Source organism: Oryctolagus cuniculus, chromosome 4, assembly GCF_051225735.1.
Source record: "Oryctolagus cuniculus isolate XC-2025 breed Fujian yellow rabbit chromosome 4, ASM5122573v1, whole genome shotgun sequence".
Classification (NCBI taxonomy): domain Eukaryota; kingdom Metazoa; phylum Chordata; class Mammalia; order Lagomorpha; family Leporidae; genus Oryctolagus; species Oryctolagus cuniculus.
In genome coordinates, this window is record NC_142870.1 from 78,735,881 (window position 1) to 78,755,287 (window position 19,407).

Below are 19,407 nucleotides of genomic sequence, written 5' to 3' on the forward strand. Positions count from 1 at the left end.
TTGTTGTGGCAATTGATTGAATTAGATGTATGTAAAGCACTTAGAATAGCATCTGACACATAACTACATGAGTTAATGAGTTAAATATATTTAAAGCACTTACAACAGCATCGACCCATAAACTATAGATGCTATTCTTACGTTTCTCCTCTTAGAGGTATTGATGGACTCTAACCTACTTGTAGAACCTGAAGTTGTGGAACTGTACAAGGAGCAGATATCACAATGCTTGGATGAAATTCACTCTAAGCACAAAATATTCCTTTTTTTCCATTTTTAAAGTTTACAATATAGTCAAGGGCTTGATGTGCTACTAAATTAAAAGTTCACTAAATAAAAAGTGAACACAGCTCAGCAGGAATATGGGGAAGCACTATGAACAGTAATCAAATGGAAATATGTCACTTTCACTCATCTACCGTAAGTTTCAAAGTAATCACAGATCATTAAAGCTAGAGTAGTATATCATTTGTAACAATGTGTCTGACAAAGATTTAAAACAACAAAATATTGTTTGCACTGGAGCAAACATGATTCCCATGATTATGACTGAATTCCTAATATTTCTTCTTGTGCTGGTGATCTGTGATAGCAAAAAAAAAAAACAAAAAAACAAAAAAACAACGGAAAATAGAATTTAATTAATAGGATTTTAACATAGAGTGTGTGTGTTTTGTTTTGTTTTTTTTTTTTTTTTTTTTTTGACAGGCAGAGTGGACAGGGAGAGAGAGAGAGACAGAGAGAAAGGTCCTCCTTTGCCGTTGGTTCACCCTCCAATGGCCGCCATGGCCGGTGCGCTGTGGCTGGTGCACCACACTGATCCAAAGGCAGGAGCCAGGTGCTTCTCCTGGTCTCCCATGGGGTGCAGGGCCCAAGCACTTGGGCCAACCTCCACTGCACTCCCGGGCCACAGCAGAGAGCTGGCCTGGAAGAGGGGCAACCGGGGCAGAATCCAGCGCCCCGACCGGGACTAGAACCCGGTGTGCCGGCGCCGCAAGGCGGAGGATTAGCCTATTGAGCTGCGGCGCCGGCCAAATGTTCTTGACTATAAAGTAATTATTCAATCCAATGAGGAATACCTGTGCACTGTTAATACAGGGTTCTTCAAAGGTTCATGGGAAATGTGCATTAGCTCTTAATTCCATTTCCGGCAAACTTGAAAAATTTACTTAGTTTGCATTTGATTTAGAGATGGAGAGAGATAAAGATTGAGAGAGCTGACATCTGCTGGTTCATTCTCTCAATGGGCCCTAGCCAAAGCTAGGAGCCAGGAACTCAATCCAGGTCTCTCATGTGGATGACAGTGACACAAGTACTTAAAGCAACACCTCTGCCTCCCAGGGCCCACATGAGTAGCAAGCTGGAATTGGAGCTGGGAATGGAGCTGAGACTCAATCCCTGGACTATGATATAGCACACGGGCATCTTGACTGCTGGGCCACACCCCATCCCTCCGTGAATTTTTTCTAAAATAAAATTTATTTATTTATTTGAAAGGCACTTTACAGAGAGAAAGACGGAGAGAGAAAGAGAGAGAGAGAAGAGAATATTTCATCCACTGGTTCATGGCCTCAATAGCCTGGAAGCCAGGAGCCAGGAGCTTCTTCCGGGTCTCCCACGTGGGTGCAGGGGCCCAAACACTTGGACCATCTTCTACTGCTTTCCCAGGCCATAGCAGAGAGCTGGATCGGAAGTGCAGCAGCCGGGACTCGAACCATGGGGATGCAAGAGCTTCAGGTGGCGGCTTTACCCATTACGCCACAGCGCCCATCCCCCTCCATGAACTTTTTAAAATATCTTCGTATATATCAATTTATGTTGTGCGTTTTGAAAGTTGTGCTGCTTATTAATAATATATCATCATTCTAAAGTTCTACAAAGATGAGGATTATTTTTTTCTCTAGAATAGAAACGTTTTGTTTTCATTTGAAACATATCCTATTGGAACTACTTTATCTTTATTTTTCTCTTTTCAGTGTTAGATACCATCATGACCAAGCAACTTGCCTTCAACAAAATGCCACTGTCTGTGTTCCCATACTATCCCTCCCTGGGCACAGCCTTGTACGGAAAGGAGAAGCCTCTGATCAAGCTTCCGGCGTCGTTCGGAGAGGCACTGGATCTTCCCTTATGGAAGTTTTTTCAGAAAAACAGACACCTGATGGAGGAGATCAATGACAAGATGAGACATTGCCACTGTGAGCTCACATGGTCCCAACTCGATGGTAAAGTCGTCATCCGGCCTGCGGCCACCTTGGTCCAGCAAGGGAGGTGGAGGATCAAGAACTGGCAGAGAGACGCTTCCATAGAACTCTCTGCCATCAGGATGAAATACAAAGTTACCGCGTTTAACGTGGAGCCGCGAGTGTGGGACGCCATCAGCAATGACTTGGAAGAGGGTAAGATTTTGATTGAGTTTGATCCAGTGACACAAACTGTTACCTTAGCAGGGAAATCGGAGGATGTCCAAAACATTGAGCCACAAATCAAGGGATTAATAGAAACTACCATTCAGAAAATTAAAAGGGAAGAACAAAGCGTGGAGGAGACGTTGGCCGTTTCTCCAGGAGATTATCTTCTCCTGTGTCACAGTGGTGAGCTGGAGCGTGTCCACTCGGGCTGCTCAGAGCTAAGTATGCATTACAGCCTTGTCAACCAGCACTTGAGCTTTACAGGACTCCGCGAAGACGTGTATAAAGCCAAGTGTGAAATCCAGGAAAAAGTTCACTCCATGGTTCATAGAAACATTCAAGTTCCTTCTGAGATCTTGTGGTTTTTGCAACAGGTGGACTATAAAGAATTCTCTGAGTCTCTCTTTGTAGCCCAGAACATTCTTACCATTTATAAGCTCGAGGGGAGAACTGTTCTCTTAACCAGCTATTCTTCTGAAGTCCAGTCGGAAGCTGAAAAGCGAATGCTCAGTGCCTTGACTTACAAGTGCCTTGACGTCGAGAACCAGGAAGTCCTCAAAGACAAACAATGGCAAGGGCTCACTACCAAGTTGCACAAGAAACATAACTCCTCCTCCAAAACCGTCATCATCAAGGAGTTCATGATGGAAACCCCAGCCAGGGTCATCATTACAGGCTGTGTGAAAGAAGTAAATGATGTCTACAGCTTGCTTTTGGGCTTCCTGGAAAAACACATGAAAATAGAGAGACTGGTCGAAATAAAGCATTCCTTGGTTATTGACTATATGAAAGCAGAAAAGAAGCAATTCTGGTCCAAATTTAAGAAGGCAAACACACAAGTCATTTTCAAACCCCAGGACAAGAAAAACGGCATTTTGCTAGTTGGCCCGAAAGCCGAAGTGCTGGAGGGGGTGACAGCTTGTCAGCAGTTCCGGGATGCCATCTGTGTTGAAAGCATCCGTATTGATAAGCCAGGAGCCAGACAGTTCTTCCAGGACAAGTCACGGTATTACAAAAGTGAGATCAGACGGTTGTTTAGTTGTTTCATTGAATTGCAAAAGGATGAAGCCAAGGACGGAGGCAGCAAGTGCTACTCCCGGACAGACCTGGCCTCTGGAATCACCCTGATCGTGCAGCAGGACGACCTGTCGCACTTTCCTGTGGACGTGGTGGTGAACGCCACAAACGAGGACCTGCAGCATTTCGGTGGCCTTGCTGCCGCTCTCTCTAAAGCGGCTGGCCCTGAGCTCCAAGCAGACTGTGACCAGATAGTAAAGAAACTGGGCAAGCTGTCACCTGGCAATGCCACCATCTCCAAGGCAGGGAAGCTGCCCTACCACCACGTCATCCATGCAGTTGGGCCCCGGTGGGAGGCAGGAGAGGACTCAAGGTGTGTGCACCTGTTAAAGAGAGCCGTGAAAGCAAGTCTGCTCTTAGCCGAAAGACATAAATACCAATCCATAGCTCTCCCAGCTATTAGCTCCGGAGTCTTTGGCTTTCCCATAAAACAGTGCACAGAGACCATCGTTTCAGCCATCAAGGAAGACTTCCAATCGAAACAGGCCGGAGGCACCTTGAAGGAGATTTACCTGGTGGATGTCTCTGAGAAGACCGTGGAGGCCTTTGCGGCAGCTGTCAGAGCTCTGCTGACAGATCCGCACCCAGGCCCGGCTTCCCTGCTCAGTCTACCCCCCGTAGTCCAGCCTGAGAAAACATCACAGAAACAGCCCAGTCTGGTGGGCCCGGGGGGCCTGAAGCTCCTGATGGTGAGAGGAGATGCGCAGAGTGCCATGGTGAGTGTCCCTGCTTCCAGAGCACCACGGGGTGCTGTGACACCACACTGACAGCCAAAGGAAGACAAGGGTCAAGGGGGGGATCCCACGGCCTCCCTCCCTGCCTTCCAACAGGTTTCCATCCATGCCTGAGCTACTTACCAAGTCCCTAGGCAGGGACTGATTGTAAGAACTGCAGGTGTCCACAATGCCCCTCCTGACAGCGTTCTTGTAGCCTGCTCTCCGTCCTTTCTTAGTGCCCTTACACCTGTCAAATTTTGGCAGATCCGAGGTTGGAGACCTTGGGGGCCAGAGGCTGAGGGACCAGCAGCACCAACCCCAGTAAGGAAATGTGGGGACTGGAGAGGAGAAGTGGATCTCACTGGTGGGGGAGATGAATGCATTTCTAAAAGAGAGTTCACACCCTTTCCAGTAAGGCTCTAACTAATCAGAACACCAGCCATCTTATCGGGGTCTGGATGCCTCCTTGGGAGTCCTGGGGCAGAGGTTGAGGGAGGTGGTAAGTGCTGGGAGTGTTGTGAGAGGGGCAAGGCAGCACCCGTGTGTATTTACCAATCAACAAGCAGACCCCATGTTTCTGAATTGCAACTGATATGACCACAGTTGTGTCTTCCGGTGAGTGGGTGAGTGTTCGCCCCAGCCTTCTGCTGCGGGCCTCAGAGGGGAGGGAGCCTGGGGCACAGAGTGGGGTGACACCCTCCCCGCCCCTCTCACCTCACCGCTGCTGGGTTCTTTTTTTAAAGAAAGACTTATTAGTGCAGTATACCTGAAGGAGAAGGAGCGTCGCAATTCCACCAACATTTGCATCCAGCCTGAATGCTTTGTTCGAAAGGCCAAAGTCCTAAATCCCCAGCACAGGGTGTCACTTGTCCTCATTCTCTTCAAAGAAAGCACAGTTGGATGTGATTTACATTGTATTAGATGAAAGGAATTAGATTTTGTAAAGCTGCCGAATGTTTTGCTTTGAATGGTTTCACCGGGAAAAGTATCCCTGAGGATCGCTCCAGTGTGCAAGGACATATGGTAAAAGGTGACGCAGCTGAGACTGTTTTAACTTGAATTTATTCCCTGTTTTAGCAATTCCTACAGCACAACTATCATGAGAAAGGTGAAAATTGTTTAATAGTCACAATCATTCTCCTTTATGTTTAAGCAGTTTTATTTATTTAATTTTTTTGGCAGGTAGAGTTATAGACAGTGAGAGAGAGAGACAGAGAGAAAGGTCTTCCTTCCGTTGGTTCACCCCCCAAATGGCCACTACGGCCGGCGCTGCGAAGGAACCAGGTGCTTCCTCCTGGTCTCCTATGCAGGTGCAGGGGCCCAAGCACTTGAGCCATCCTTCTCTGCCCTCCCGGGCCACAGCAGAGAGCTGGACTGGAAGAGGAGCAAGCGGGACTAGAACCCGGCGCCCACATGGGATGCCGGCGCCGCAGATGGAGGATTAACCAACTGAGCCATAGCACCGGCCCTAAGCAGCTTTATTGAGATGGATTCATATGCCACACCCACTACGATGTCCAATTCAGTGGCTTTTCATGTATTCACAGAGGTGTGCAACCAGCACCACCATCTACTTCTGGAACATTTTTGTTACTCCAAAAAGAAGCCCAGGGCCCACTAGTAGTCACCCCACGCCCTAGCCACTAATCTACTTTCCGCTTCTGTAGATTCCACCTGCACATAAGCAGGCTTGTACAATTTACAGCCTTCCGACTGGCTTCCTGCACTTTTCAGGCTGTTCTCTAGGTTCATCCAGGCTGTAGCATGTATCAGAACGTCAGTCCTTTGCATGGCTGAGCAATAATCCGTCGTACGGATTTACCACATTCTGTTCATCCATTTCTCTGTAGACGAACATTTGGTGTGATTTCACTCTGACCATAAAGGAGTTTTGCTGCTACGAGCATTTGTAAAGAACTTTCTGTATGAGCATATGTTTTCAGTTCTTTAGGAGTGGAATAGCTGAGTCAGAAAGGTAATCTGTGTTTGGCCGTTTGAGGAAATGCTAGACTGGTTCCCAAAACGGCTGTACTGTTTTATGTTCCTGTCCAGCAATGTTGAGAGGTCCAGTTTCTCCACATCCTTGCCAGTATTTGCTATTATCTTTTTGATAACAGCCACCCTAATGAGTGTGAAAGTGGTACCTCCCTGGGATTTTTGAGTTGAATCTCTGGTGACTAATGATATTGAGCATCTTTTCATGTGCTTTTGGCCATTTGTATGTCTTCTTTGGAGAAATGTCCCTTTAGAACTTTTGCCCATTTTTAATTTTACGTGATGGTCAAGGCTTAATCCTCTGCTAAATAAAGAATTCAACAAACAGTAAAAAGACCATAGTTTGGCAGGAATATAGGCAAGGGCTAAAAACAATAATCAAATGAAGAGATGTCAGTTTCACTCATATATAGTAAATTTTTAAAATAGTCACAGATCATTAAAACTATAGTAGTATATCATTTTTAAAAAGATTTATCTGTTGGCCGGTGCCGCGGCTCACTAGGCTAATCCTCCGCCTGCAGTGCCGGTACCCCGGGTTCTAGTCCCAGTCAGGGCGCTGGATTCTGTTCCAGTTGCTCCTCTTCCAGTCCAGCTCTCTGCTGTGGCCCAAGTGCTTGGGCCCTGCACCCACATGGGAGACCGGGAGAAGCACCTGGCTCCTGGTTTCAGATCAGCGCGGTGCGCTGGCCGCAGCGGCCATTGGAGGGTGAACCAACGGAAGGAAGACCTTTCTCTCTGTCTCTCTCTCTCACTGTCTAACTCTGCCTGTAAAAAAAACAAAATAAAAACAAAAACAGATTTATTTATTTATTTGAAAGTTACAGTGAGAGAGAGAGAGAAAAACCTTCCATCTGTTGGTTCACTCCCCAAGTGTCTGCAATGGCCAGGGCCGGCCAGGTGGAAGCCAGGTGCCACGGGTTTCTTCTGGGTCTCCTGCATTCGTAGCAGGAGCCCGAGCACTTGGGCCATCGTCCACTGCTTTCCCAGGCCATTAGTTGGGAGCTGGATTGGAAGTGGAACGGCCGGGACACAAACCAGCCCCCATATAGGATGCCAGTGTTGTAGGGGGTGGCTTTACCTGCTATGTCACAACACCAGCCCTAATAGTGGTACATCATCCTTAACAATTTGTTTGACAAAGATTTAAAACAAAGGTCAACAAAACACTGTATTTGTAGCAAAACTGGCACACACACTTTGCCTACTGTTAAATTGAATTATGTGTCTTGTTTTATTATTGAGTTTTAGATGTTGCATACAGATCCCTTATCAGAAATGTGATTTGCAAATATTTTCTCCTATTCTGTGGGCTATCTTCCTTTTTTGTTTTAGTTGTTACTTTGATTAAAATACTTTTTTTGTTTTAAATTAAAATACTTGGAAGATTCAAAACAGATGTCTACTTCCAGTACGCTTAAGTAATAATTACAAGAATCATAGTTAATGTTGATTGCGTGTTATGACGTGCGTCTTTTCATTCAGTGCCACGAATCGATTCTAGGATTCTTCTTTTCACCTCACAGCTGACAGAATGGGCTTTAGAGGGGTCAGGTCTTTTGCCGAGCAAGTGGAAGAGCCAGTATTAGAACTTGTCTGGGCTCTTAACCGCTGCACTAGTTCAGAACATCGCGCATAATTTTGTTTCCCACCTTAATAAACCCAAACCTCTGTGACCCAGAGTCAGGAATCAGCACAAGGTCTGTCGCTCTGGCCGCTTTGCCGCTCAACGTGGAGACACTCCTTCTGTTCCTTCCGCCACCACGGAGCTGCCACGCGGCTCTCCTCACTGCAGCACTGCCTGCAGGGCACTCGTGAGAAATATCCCGTAGAGCATCCCCTCTCCTCTCTTCTCTTGTCCTCTCCCGTCTAACCTGGTTAACCTGCTCACATTCGCTCTGGTGAAAGACTGCCTGGCTCTCGCTGTTTGGGAGGAAGTCCAGGTGGTTTGGCACTGGAGGCCAGACCACAACAGCCTGTCTCCTGTGCCCCATGTCTTAGCTGGCTCGCGTCGGTGTGCTGTAGACCCTCCTGGTCTGGCCACACGGACCTATTCACAGCTCATCATGCGCATGCGTGTGTCCTGCGTCCCGGTTCCTCTGCCTGCTGCACCTGTTCCCAGTTCTCAGACGCACACGGTCCATGGTGTCCTCACCGCCCCCGCAGGGCTGACCTCTGGATGCCTTCTTTGATCGCACGGCATTCGTGTGTCTTTGTAGCAGCTTTCATTTGCCCTGGCCTGTTACTTAACTTGGTGTTTGATAGCAGCGTGTCTTGGATGGTAGTTCAGTTTCTAACAACTTAATCTTCCTTGTCCCCTCTTGTGCCAAACCCAGTGGCTTCAAATGTAGTAATCGTTCATGAGTGGTTTTTTTTGTTTGTTAGAATGTGAAACATGTCTTTGGTTTTGTCTTTCAGACGGACGTTGTCGTCAACTCCATTCCCTCGGATCTTTCCCTTGATAAAGGGCCCCTTTCTCGGGCCCTCTTGGAAAAGGCAGGGCCACAGCTCCAGCAGGAACTGGACACGACTGGACAAGGGTTGGCTGTCAGTGTGGGCACAGTTGTTCAAACCAAGGGTTACAATCTGCACTGCTCCCATGTGCTGCACGTGGTAGCTCCCAACTGGAGTAATGGTGACACATCTTCATGCCAGGTAGGGGCTGTTGGGAAATTCTCCAGGAAACTGGGGAGCCCTTTGGACTCTCCTTTTCAGATAATGTAGGTCAGGCCCTGCCTGTTTCTATTCTGTAACGATGTCACATTTTTGCCAGGCTCCGTCACTCTGGCCATCTCTTTCACCTGTAGCTGACTTCTCCTGAGGACTGATTAACAACACAAATTGATGGTAGTGCCCAGTAATTTCAGGGAGGCCAGGGAAGGGCTGGAGAGTGTGAGGATTTTTCCTTAGTGAGGAGAGTGAGGCAAGGGTGTGGTGAGTGGAAGAGAATGGAGGACGAGACCAGTGCTTGTCTTCTTCCGTGTTGCATGGCCTTCTCATTCCACCACACTGACGTATTCTTCTGTGTTCCTCTGATGGTCCTTAATGTCTGCTGAAAGCAAAAAAGGGGGCCGGCGTGGTAGCACAGAGGATTAAGCTGCCTCCTGTGACACTGGCATCCCATGTGGGCACCGGTTCATGTCCTGGCTGCTCCACTTTTCCAATCCAGCTCCCTGCTAATGTACCTAGGAAAGCAGTGGAAGATGGCCCACATGTTTGGGTCCCTGTGCCCACATGGGAGACCTGGAAGAAGCTCCTGGCTTCCACCTGGCCCAGGCCTAGCTTTTACAGCCATTTGGGGAGTGAACCTGTGGATAGAAGATCTCTTTCTCTCTCTCTCTCACTGTCTTTCTGTCTCTCCCTGCCCTTCTCTCTCTGTAACTTTGACTTTTGAATAAGTAAATAAATCTTTTTTAAAAAAGAAAGCAAAACGGAGGGACAGAGGTTAGACCAAAGTTGCTAAATGCTTGTTCTTTCTGTTCTGATTCCCATTTCTAGGCAAGATGCTTAAGATGCTTAAGAATGTGCTTTGTGCTTTTCAGGTCATGGAAAACATAATCAGAAACTGTTTGACGATCACTGAGGGCTTGTCACTCAAAACAATTGCATTTCCTGCAATAGGAACAGGAACCTTGGGGTTCCCTAAAACGGTGTTTGCCGAATTAATCATCTCAGAAGTGCTCAAATTTAGTGCCAACAATCAACTGAAGACTTTACAAGAGGTTCACTTCCTGCTGCACCCAAAGGATCATGAAAATATCCAGGTGCAGCCTCATTCATTTCTACTTACTCTGAGAACTGAGAACCAGTGCTCTCGAATGTCTGGTCGGTCTGCAAGAACGTGTCTTTCCTGTGTTTCCCAGGCAGGAAAGCAGGGAGTAGCGTAGATTAGGAGAGCTGACAAATTTCAAGAAATGTTACAGATGGAAGAAGACAAATAGCTTCTGTAGGAACATTTCAAACATACAGGGCACAGAGGTAGACACAATCGCATAATGAACACCCTGGGTGCCTCGCTCGGCTTCAACAGTTATCCAAGGCCAGTGATTTGGTCTTCACCTGCATTCGTTTCCCTTCCTCTCCTATTGCTTTGAAGCAAGTCCCAGACATATCATTTTTTCCATAAACAATTCAGTATTTATTTTAAAACAATGAGGATTCTTTTAAAAAAATTAACATAGCCAGAATACTGTATCACACCTAAAATAAGTTAACAATAGTTCTTTGTTTTGTCAGTTATTGTGTCAATGTTCATATTCCCAACTATTTCATACATGTTTTTACAGCATTGTATTGGAATCACATACAAAGCAGATGACATGTCCCTTAAGCTTCTTTCAAACTATAGGATTCCTTTCCATACGGAGCTAGAAATTTTATCATAATAAACAGGCACAGTGTGGCCCTATCTGTAGGAAAATGTCAGGGTGGCATACAAGTGAAAGGTGGTTAGAATGACTCAGCACATCTCCATGCATGTAGGAGAGTTGGGGCCAGAAATAACAGCCCCATCTTCCGTCACAGAGCCATCAACCAGCTCCCGTTGACTAGAACGTCAGCCGTGGGTGAGCCCCTGCACTTGGCATTGTGGACAACCAGAGGGTTATAAGCCATTATCCTGCCCTCCGAGTCGTTACAATCTTGTAGAGTTTGTGACAATAAATATTTGAAAAATTCAATGATATTGCAAGAATTTAACAGATCAGGGCTGGGCACCTAAGAGATGTCCACAGCTCATTGGGCCATCTGAATTTTTAGGTTACAATTTGTCTTTTTCTGGATCTGGACAAATTAGTTCTTTGGGAGCAAGCAAATCTAATCTAAGTTTTAATCAGTCAAGCCACCTGAGTAAAGTATATGCATTTACTTGGCCTGTATGATACTGTTACTTCTACTCAGTGAAAGATGTTTTCCTTATTTCCCTATGACTTGCACCATTCGAGGTGATGTGGATCATGGAGCAGGGTATGTAGCACACACTTTCATAATTACTTTGGGAGCTAAGATCTGTACACAAAGAGTAAACATAGCTAGAGGCATGCAATTTGTAGCATCTTTTGAATGAATGGCTGAATGGATAAGGGGCGTGAGACTTGTGACAGAGACCTGAACCTTCCATCTCACTACTTCTGTGCCACCCCAGCCTTCATTCTCTTTCCTAAAGAAGGCGTGCTCTGCAGGTATTCTGCAAAAAAGGATTAGTCTTTGCAGACACCATGCCATTTGAAATACTGTTGATTCTCCAGACATGGCTGTCATGTTTCTCTCTTAAGACTTTTAAAGGCATTCAAACCTTGATACTTGTTCACGATGATCAGCAAAACTTCATGAGATATTTGTAGGTAGAGCCTGTAACAGAGGTTGCAAAAACACTGTGACTTTAGATGTGCTTTATTTGGAAAAAAAATCCAAATTAACTACTAACATTAGAACATTAGGAATTTCACATCAAACTCCAGATGTCCACTGTGACCTGAAAACTCAAGTTCTGGCTCATTGGATGTGGCTTCCCACTTGAAACTGTTGGCGGTGGCTGAGCGGCAGGTGCTCTCTTCCTCAGCCCACCTTGCCTGCCTGGCTCCTGGCGGCTTGTTGGGTCTGAGACTGCCCCTGCCCCTTGTCTATCGTTGTATCAGTCTTTAGCCAGGATGATTTTTCCCAGCAAAATTCTCTGTTGCTTGTTTACAAGGAGGAAGAAAGTGGTGATTTTAGAGTGAGACTACCCAGCAGAAAAATGAAATTCAGAGGCTCACTAGCACTCAAATCCATACACCAGCCTCTTGGATTTTTAAAACCTGTTTGATTTTTTTTCTCTGCTATGAATAGCACTGTAATAAATATGCTTGTGTTTCTATCTTTGTCTTGCTAATCTTAATAGGACATATTTGTAGACACAAAATTACATGTATTGTTTTTATAATTTTAAAATCTATTGAAGAATACTGCTTGAGAACTGTTTTCTCCTAAATGTGTGTATGTATGTAGAATAAAAAAGCTTGATGATCCAAAGTCATCTATTTGCTGAGGAGTGTAATGATTAAAACTGTGTTCCTCTTTCTAGGCATTTTCAGATGAATTTAGCCGAAGAGCTAATGGAAATCCCATCAGTGACAGTTTTCCCAAGTCTGAAGATAAACAAGGTTCTGTAAGACTTTTAAGTTGAGAAATGATTTTTAGTTGCTAAGTAACCGTTCAGTGACGGGTTAAAGATGGTAGTGATGATTTTTCCTTAAAAAAAAAAAAAAAGAGGAGTAAGATTCTCAATTGTGTGGCCTACACCTGTGCATACAAAAGTCTGGCCATGGGTATATGATCTGGAGCAGAAGGGAAGGCAGGCCAAGTTATATAAGGCATACAATAGGTTTTTAAAGTAGTGACATAACCGATATTTCTAAGGATGATAGACTTGTAGTTTCCAAAATAGATATGCTTAGAGAGACACTACCAACCAAATGCTTCTCCTCTGTCAAATCTGTTGCTGCTAAATGTGAGTTTATCCTGTTTGGGCTTCACTGGGGCTTCTGGAATTTCAAAATGTATGCTTCTACCACATGTGAGATTTTTCTGCTCTTTTTCTTCCCTTTATTTTTTTCCTTTTTCGCTCTGGTCTCTTTCTTGGCTGCTTCTCGTAGCTCACTACCGTGAGTGAGCTCTGGATGGTGTCCCGCAGCTCCCCCCGCAGCTGCTCTCCCTCCATCCTCAAGCTTTGTCCTCTCTGTTCTGAGATAGGATCATTTTAATGCTCTGTCTTGACGTTCAGTGATTCTTTCCTGTGTCCATTATGCTTTTGAGCCCATCCTCCCAGAGAATTTTTTATTTTAGACATTGCATTTCCAAATTCTAGAACATCCTTTTTTTTTTTTTTTCTGTCATTCTTACTGCTCTGCAGAGAGTTTCTATTTTCCCATTCATTCAACTGTGTTTACTTTTACCTCATGGAGCATAGTTATGATAGGTACTTCCAAGCTTTTTGGCAAGTGCCCAACATCTGGATCGTTTTTATCTTTGAGATGGTCACATTTCTCTGTTTTTTTTTTGTTGTTGTTGTTATGACAAGCAAATTTGGAATATGGCTGGACATTTTGAAAAATGCGTTGTGAGCCCAGGGTCCTGTGGAAAATGGTGCTTGTTTTCTTTGCTTGTAGCAGGCAGCCAGTTGGCAAAGTTCATCTTCTAACTTCTGTCTCCCCTGTGTGGGCAGTGGTTCCGACATCAGTTCTCAGTCTTTGCTATGCTGCTGCCTTGGGGCTGCCCCCCATACGTGCAGCTCTGGCATTAGCTCAGGGCCTGTTGCAGCTCATGTACAGAATTAGGGGTGCCCCTCTCCAGCTGTCGTCTCCCTAGGACTCTCCTCCTCGCACCTATGGCTTCCAGAGCCCATTTTCCAGGTCCTCTGGCCAGAAAGTGTTCTCCCAGAGTTCAGGGTGTCTGTTGTGGTGCCTGAAAGTTTCACATCACCAGGAAGGCAAAATAACAGGCATGGTCCCTGCAAGCACACACGGACCTTTCTGTCTACAGGGGCCGGATTCGTCTGGTCTGAAACACAGACCATCTCTTGGCCAGCGCCACTGCTCACTTGGCTAATCCTCCGCCTGCAGTGCCAGCACCCCGGGTTCTAGTCCCAGTCGGGGTGCCGAATTCTGTCCTGGTTGCTCCTCTTCCAGTCTAGCTTTCTGCTGTGGCCCGGGAGGGCAGTGGAGGATGGCCCAGGTGCTTGGGCAGCGTGCCGGCCGTGGTGGCCATTTGGGGGGTGAACCAGTGGGAAAAGGAAGACCTTTCTCTTTCTTTCTCTCTCTCTCTCACTGTCTCACTCTGCCTGTCAAAAAAAAAAAAAGAAAGAAAGAAAGAAAGAAAGAAAGAAAGAAAGAAACAAAAAAGAAAAGAAACACAGACCATCTCTTAGAGGTTTAGTTCCCCTGTGGTGTCAATGTGGCTTCTGTAAGGGCAATGGCATGGCTTGAAAAAAAATGTGGAGGAGCGAGCATTGTGGCACAGTGCATTAGGCTGCTGCTTGTGACACCAGCATCCCGTGTGAGAATGCGGGTTCAGGTCCTGGCTGCGCCACCCCTCATCCAGCAGAGTGGGAAATTGCCTCCATACAGGTTGCTTCTTCAATTTTGATTTCCTTCTCTAGTTGCTTACTTTTCAGTTCTCAGGTCATGGCTTTTTGAGTTTGTCCCACATTTTTTATTTTTTAAGATTTATTTAATTGAAAGGCAGAGAGAGAGAGAGAGAGAGCGAGAGAGAGACTGACTCTTCCATTCACTGATTCACTCCCCAAATGGGCATAACAGCTGGGCCTGGGCCAGGCTGAAGACAGGAGTCAGTAGCTTCTTCTGAGTCTCCCATGTGGATGGCAAGGGCCCAAGAGCTTGGGCCATCTTGCACTGCTTTCCCAGGCACATTAGCAAGGAGCTGGATCAGAAGTGGAGCAACCAGGTCAGAAACCAGTGCCCACATGGGGTGCTGGCACTGCAGGTGGCAGCTTAACCAGCTGCATCACAGTGCTGGCCCCATTCCAAGTTTTTAGTTATAGTCATGGGGAAATAGGCTCTAGTGGGCTAATTCCACTTTGGCCAGCACAGAGGCTATGTTAGATATGTAGTAAATTGTCTAATCCTTTTTCTCAGTGGAGCTCGGGGTCAGGGCCAGGTTAAAGGTTAGAGGTGACAGAGAGAGGAAAGAAATTGGCAAGGCGCGTGTGTGAGCAGCATGACACCTGAGGCGTTCTTGCTGCTGCTGACTTGATGATGGACTTTTGCTTTTCAGGTGTGTATGGGACTGTGTCTAGCCCTGATTTAGGAGTATATGAAATGAAGATTGGCCCCATTATTTTCCAAGTGGCCTCTGGAGACATCACCAAAGAAGCAGCAGATGTGATTGTAAATTCAACATCAAATACATTTAATCTCAAAGCAGGTACTCCACTTGGATAATGCTGACTAGTTCGATAATTAACACGGTACAGCCTGTGAAGGAGGGTTTCTATGGCCTAATTTTTTTAAATAACTTTGGCTTGTTTAATATGAATTAATCATTTAAAATTATTATTTTGATAGAGTTTCTTATAACCGGCAAACAGTTATTTTATGAAATTTTCTTCTTTGTTATCAGCAGTACCCAAGTTATAGGATTTCTTTCATGATAGGAAACACATTGAGATAATGAGATGAACTTTCTGATCCAAATGCATTTTGCTTATTTTTATTCATTTTCATTTACCATCTTGATTTTCTCCTGTAGGGGTCTCCAAAGCAATTTTAAACTGTGCAGGGAAAAATGTGGAAATGGAATGTTCCCTCCAAGGTAATCATGACGCTACCTTTTGGTTCTAAATTGTAAGCAGAAAACTAAGTATGAAAGGCTGTGTTGAGACTGTGGAAGGCTTGGCTGGGGAAACAGCTCATTCATCTTAACATCATAGATTTTGCTAAAGAATTCCAATTATAGAGAATTAGAAGTGAAACATAATCTCACAGTAGAAAAGAGAAGTTACGCCATAAAATTTCATCAACGAATAGTGTTTGTTTTTCACTTTGTATTCTAAACAAAGAGTGGGTTCCACATCTAACTTTGCCCTTTTTTGTCTGCATTTTCCAGCTCAACAAACACAAAGTAATTATATAGTTACTCAAGGTGGGCTACTGAGGTGCAAGAATATTATTCATGTCATTGGCGGAAAAAATGTCAAGAAATCCGTTTTCTGCGTTTTGCAAGAATGTGAAAAAAGGAATTATTCGTCCATTTGCCTCCCAGCCATTGGGACAGGTTTGTAGCTTCTGGCGGCCCAGGCTAAAACCCAGGGCATCTACTGTCTCTTAGATGTGGTGCTGAGTGCTACTACGGGGTACGGCAGTTCACCTAGGCATGGACAGCTTCCTCATCCCAAGCAGCCCCCGAGGGAATGAGCAAGCCCTGTGGATGATAGAGAAAAAAAGGAAGGAAATGAAAGCGCGTATTGGGGTACTAGAGAGGTGGAAGAAGGGAGAGTAGGGTAGGAGCAGAGAAAGGAAGGGATGGAGGGAAAGCCATGCCTCCCTCTCTTTCGTCAGTTCCTCTCTTTTCACTTCGCTGCGTGCCCTCTATTACATAGTCCCTAACCTTTCTACTCTGTCTCCTCTTCGTGGGGAACATCAGCGCATCAACTTCCGCCTTCTCCTTGCTGATGCCCAGGTGAGCATTTCCAGCTTCAAGTCAACAGTAACAGGCGGCTGTGGCCGCTGGCCTTAGGGCATCTCGATGTGGAAACCGCTTTACCCAGTGGGTCAGAAACTCAGCTCTTCAAAACGTTTCTGATTGTCTTCAGACTTCGTAATGGTCATGTGACCCTTCATTTCTAAGAGGCTGCTTAGGCTTTGTCATTAGTTAGGCGATGCTGTTTGAGTTCTTTCCCCAGGAATCAGAGTCATGGGAATTGAGAATTTCCGCCAGTCCCCCGTTAGAAAGCTGCTCTGGGGAAGCATCCACTCTCAGGCTGCAAGTGGGATGGAGCTGACTGGTCCCAATGAGACAACACTCAGCACTGGGTCCGTGATTTGGTTGCTCAGGAATCTAAGTCTGAGAGTCTTCGATGGGCATTCTAGGCTTTCCAAAAGCTTAACCTTAAGAAACTTGACCATTCCTGTCACTTTCTAGGCTTTGTCTCATATTCTGACCGCTATCTGTCTGTAGTTCTCTGCTGTTCCTTATAGTGTGCCTAGATGTAATTCTACGTCAACTTTACTTATTTTCTCTCTCAACAAGTATAAGTTATGATCCCAGTGTATTTTCATCCCCCTTATGTTATCATGCATTTCTAGTTGATTAGGCAGCATGTCATCTGTCTATAGCTACCTATCATCTATTGTCTATCTAATCTTTTATGGACACCCACCAATGACTCCCCGGTCTCTGTCTCCATTTGTTTCTTCCTCTGAGCTCTAGTTTTATGGCCCACCTGACATTAATTTGGGCCAAGAAAGCAGACACCCAGGGGTGGCACAGACCTTCCCAAGGGAGTTCCTGGATGGAGTCAAAAGAAGAAATAGAAAACAGTTTTAGTTTTTTAGATATGTACTTATAGGCCGGCTCCGTGGCTCAACAGGCTAATCCTCCGCCTAGCGGCGCCGGCACACCAGGTTCTAGTCCCAGTCGGGGCGCCGGATTCTGTCCTGGTTGTCCCTCTTCCAGGCCAGCTCTCTGCTATGGCCCGGGAAGGCAGTGGAGGATGGCCCAGGTGCTTGGGCCCTGCACCCGCATGGGAGACCAGGAGAAGCACCTGGCTCCTGGCTTCGGATCAGCGTGGTGCACCGGCCACAGCGCACCGGCCGTGGCGGCCATTGGAGGGTGAACCAACGGCAAAAGGAAGACCTTTCTCTCTGTCTCTCTCTCTCACTGTCCACTCTGTCAAAAAAAAAATATGTACTTATGTTTGAATATTTGTGAATTACTGCAAACCTGCTATTTCTTCCACAGACCTGGTTGCATTGCTGTGTGCACAACTAAGTCATGATTAGTAGGCTCTCGTTGCTTGCCCTCTTTACCCATCTTTAGCACCACCTGAGCTGGTGGTTAAACTAGCAGATGGGGGAACTTCCTTCCTTAGCAGTATTTATGAGTTGAATTGTGAGTGTCATCATGTAGCATCAGGCCAATCATATTCAAGTTCAGTGCAAACTCCAAACTCCCATTCATTGTCCTCCTTGTTCTCCAAACTGGCTTTTCCTCTGACATCCCCAACCAAGTGAGAAGCACCACTCTCCATTTGGAATCCTGGACTCTACCCTGTCACTACTCTACCACTCCTCTGTTCATTGGCTTATTATTTCTTTTGATTAAATGTTCAATGAGTAACTGCATGTGACAGGCACTTGGCTTAGTCACAGGAGATAGAACAATGACTAAGAAAAGGGTCCAGGGTCCAGCACTGTGGTGCGTTGGGGTAAGCCACTGCCTGTGATGCCAGCATCTCATATGAGTGTCAGTTCAAGTCCTGGCTATTAATTTCCGATCCAGCTCCCTGCTAATGCACCTGGAAATGCAGAGGGTGATGGCTCGAGTACTAGGATCTCTGCACCTACATGGGAGACCAAGATGGAGTTCCAGGGTCCTGGTTTCAACTTGGCCTAGCCTGGGGCCATTGCAGGCATCTGGGGAGTGAATCAGTGGATTGAAGCTTTCTTTTTCTCTCTCCCTTTGACTTGTACCTTCTCTGTGTGACTCTGCTTTTCAAATACATAAAACAAATCTTCAAAGAAAAGAAAAGGATCCTGTTCACAATGAGCACCTAACCTAGCAGGAGAGAGAAGCACGTAAGTGAACAATACAACATGACCCACGATATGGCGAAGGTGTGGAGGCGGCCATGGAGGGGACTGGCAGGACCAAGGCTAAGCCAGTTGTCACTAGGTCCTCCTGGCTGTCCTTCCTAAATATCTGCTCAATCTCCACACTCCACTCTTCATTGTGGCCTCCTCTCCTCCCTTCGTTGATCTCTTGTCTTTTCCCTAACTTGTGATTATAGCCTCATAACTAGACCTCTCCCCACTCTAGGGGTCTGTTTCCCTGTACCCTCCAGGCTGAACAGTTCTATCTGGCATAGCCATTCCCTCAGTTCCCTGTAGTTCACTTATTGAACACGTTTTCGTCTCCACATGAGCACATGTGTGTGTCCTGTAAGTGCCTCGCCGACTACCTAGACGGTGAAGGGACACGGTAGATGTTTATTAAGGGTAAATGAACATACCTGAGTGTTTCTGTTTAAGCTCTTCCAAATACTATGGGAAATCACAGCTTTGCCAATGAGACTGGCCCACTTCCCTTGATGATCGAATTTTAAAAGCTGAACAAACCCTCGTGGCTAATTTCACATGGGGTTTGTCTGCACCTCATAGTTGTCTACCGGGCTGAGTCATTCCCTGTAATAGTGGACACCATCAACGGCGGCAGTCCAGGCGGGCTCACCGTCTGTCGTATGAGCTTGGTCAGGGAATTTTACACTGCTTGCTGTGTCATTGTGCCCGCTGCCATTCATATGGGCTCCTTCCATGGCTGCAAAGGGACTTTTCGTGATCTTACCTAGGCAGTGGCTTTCATGGCTTGTGAAACAGGAGATAGAGCATGCTGTAACTAGGAAAGGATCTGCTCAGTGGCTCCCTTGAGCCTTGCTGGACAGTTGCAATCTCATGGAATGTGGGAGGAAGGACTTCCTGGAGACTCACGGATAGCCG

General features: G+C 46.0%; 1 protein-coding gene and 1 long non-coding RNA gene across 4 annotated transcripts in view; one reads left to right on the forward strand and one right to left on the reverse strand.

Annotated features, from left to right (window-relative positions):
- PARP14 (poly(ADP-ribose) polymerase family member 14) overlaps nucleotides 1-19,407 on the forward strand; it is a 53,848-nt gene that overhangs the window by 20,381 nt on the left and 14,060 nt on the right. For all 3 annotated transcript variants that reach the window (XM_089331802.1, XM_017347053.4, XM_089331801.1), the window contains 7 exons: nucleotides 1,977-4,204; nucleotides 8,618-8,854; nucleotides 9,742-9,963; nucleotides 12,261-12,339; nucleotides 14,969-15,118; nucleotides 15,443-15,505; nucleotides 15,800-15,967. In XM_089331802.1, coding sequence (XP_089187928.1) covers nucleotides 1,977-4,204; nucleotides 8,618-8,854; nucleotides 9,742-9,963; nucleotides 12,261-12,339; nucleotides 14,969-15,118; nucleotides 15,443-15,505; nucleotides 15,800-15,967 — 3,147 coding nt within the window. The remainder of the gene's footprint in view (nucleotides 1-1,976; nucleotides 4,205-8,617; nucleotides 8,855-9,741; nucleotides 9,964-12,260; nucleotides 12,340-14,968; nucleotides 15,119-15,442; nucleotides 15,506-15,799; nucleotides 15,968-19,407) is intronic.
- Nucleotides 2,956-4,942, reverse strand: LOC149127019 (uncharacterized). Its single transcript, XR_016233141.1, has 3 exons — nucleotides 4,919-4,942; nucleotides 4,346-4,451; nucleotides 2,956-3,133 (listed from the first exon to the last, which is right to left on the reverse strand). It is a non-coding gene; the product is annotated as an uncharacterized LOC149127019 (long non-coding RNA).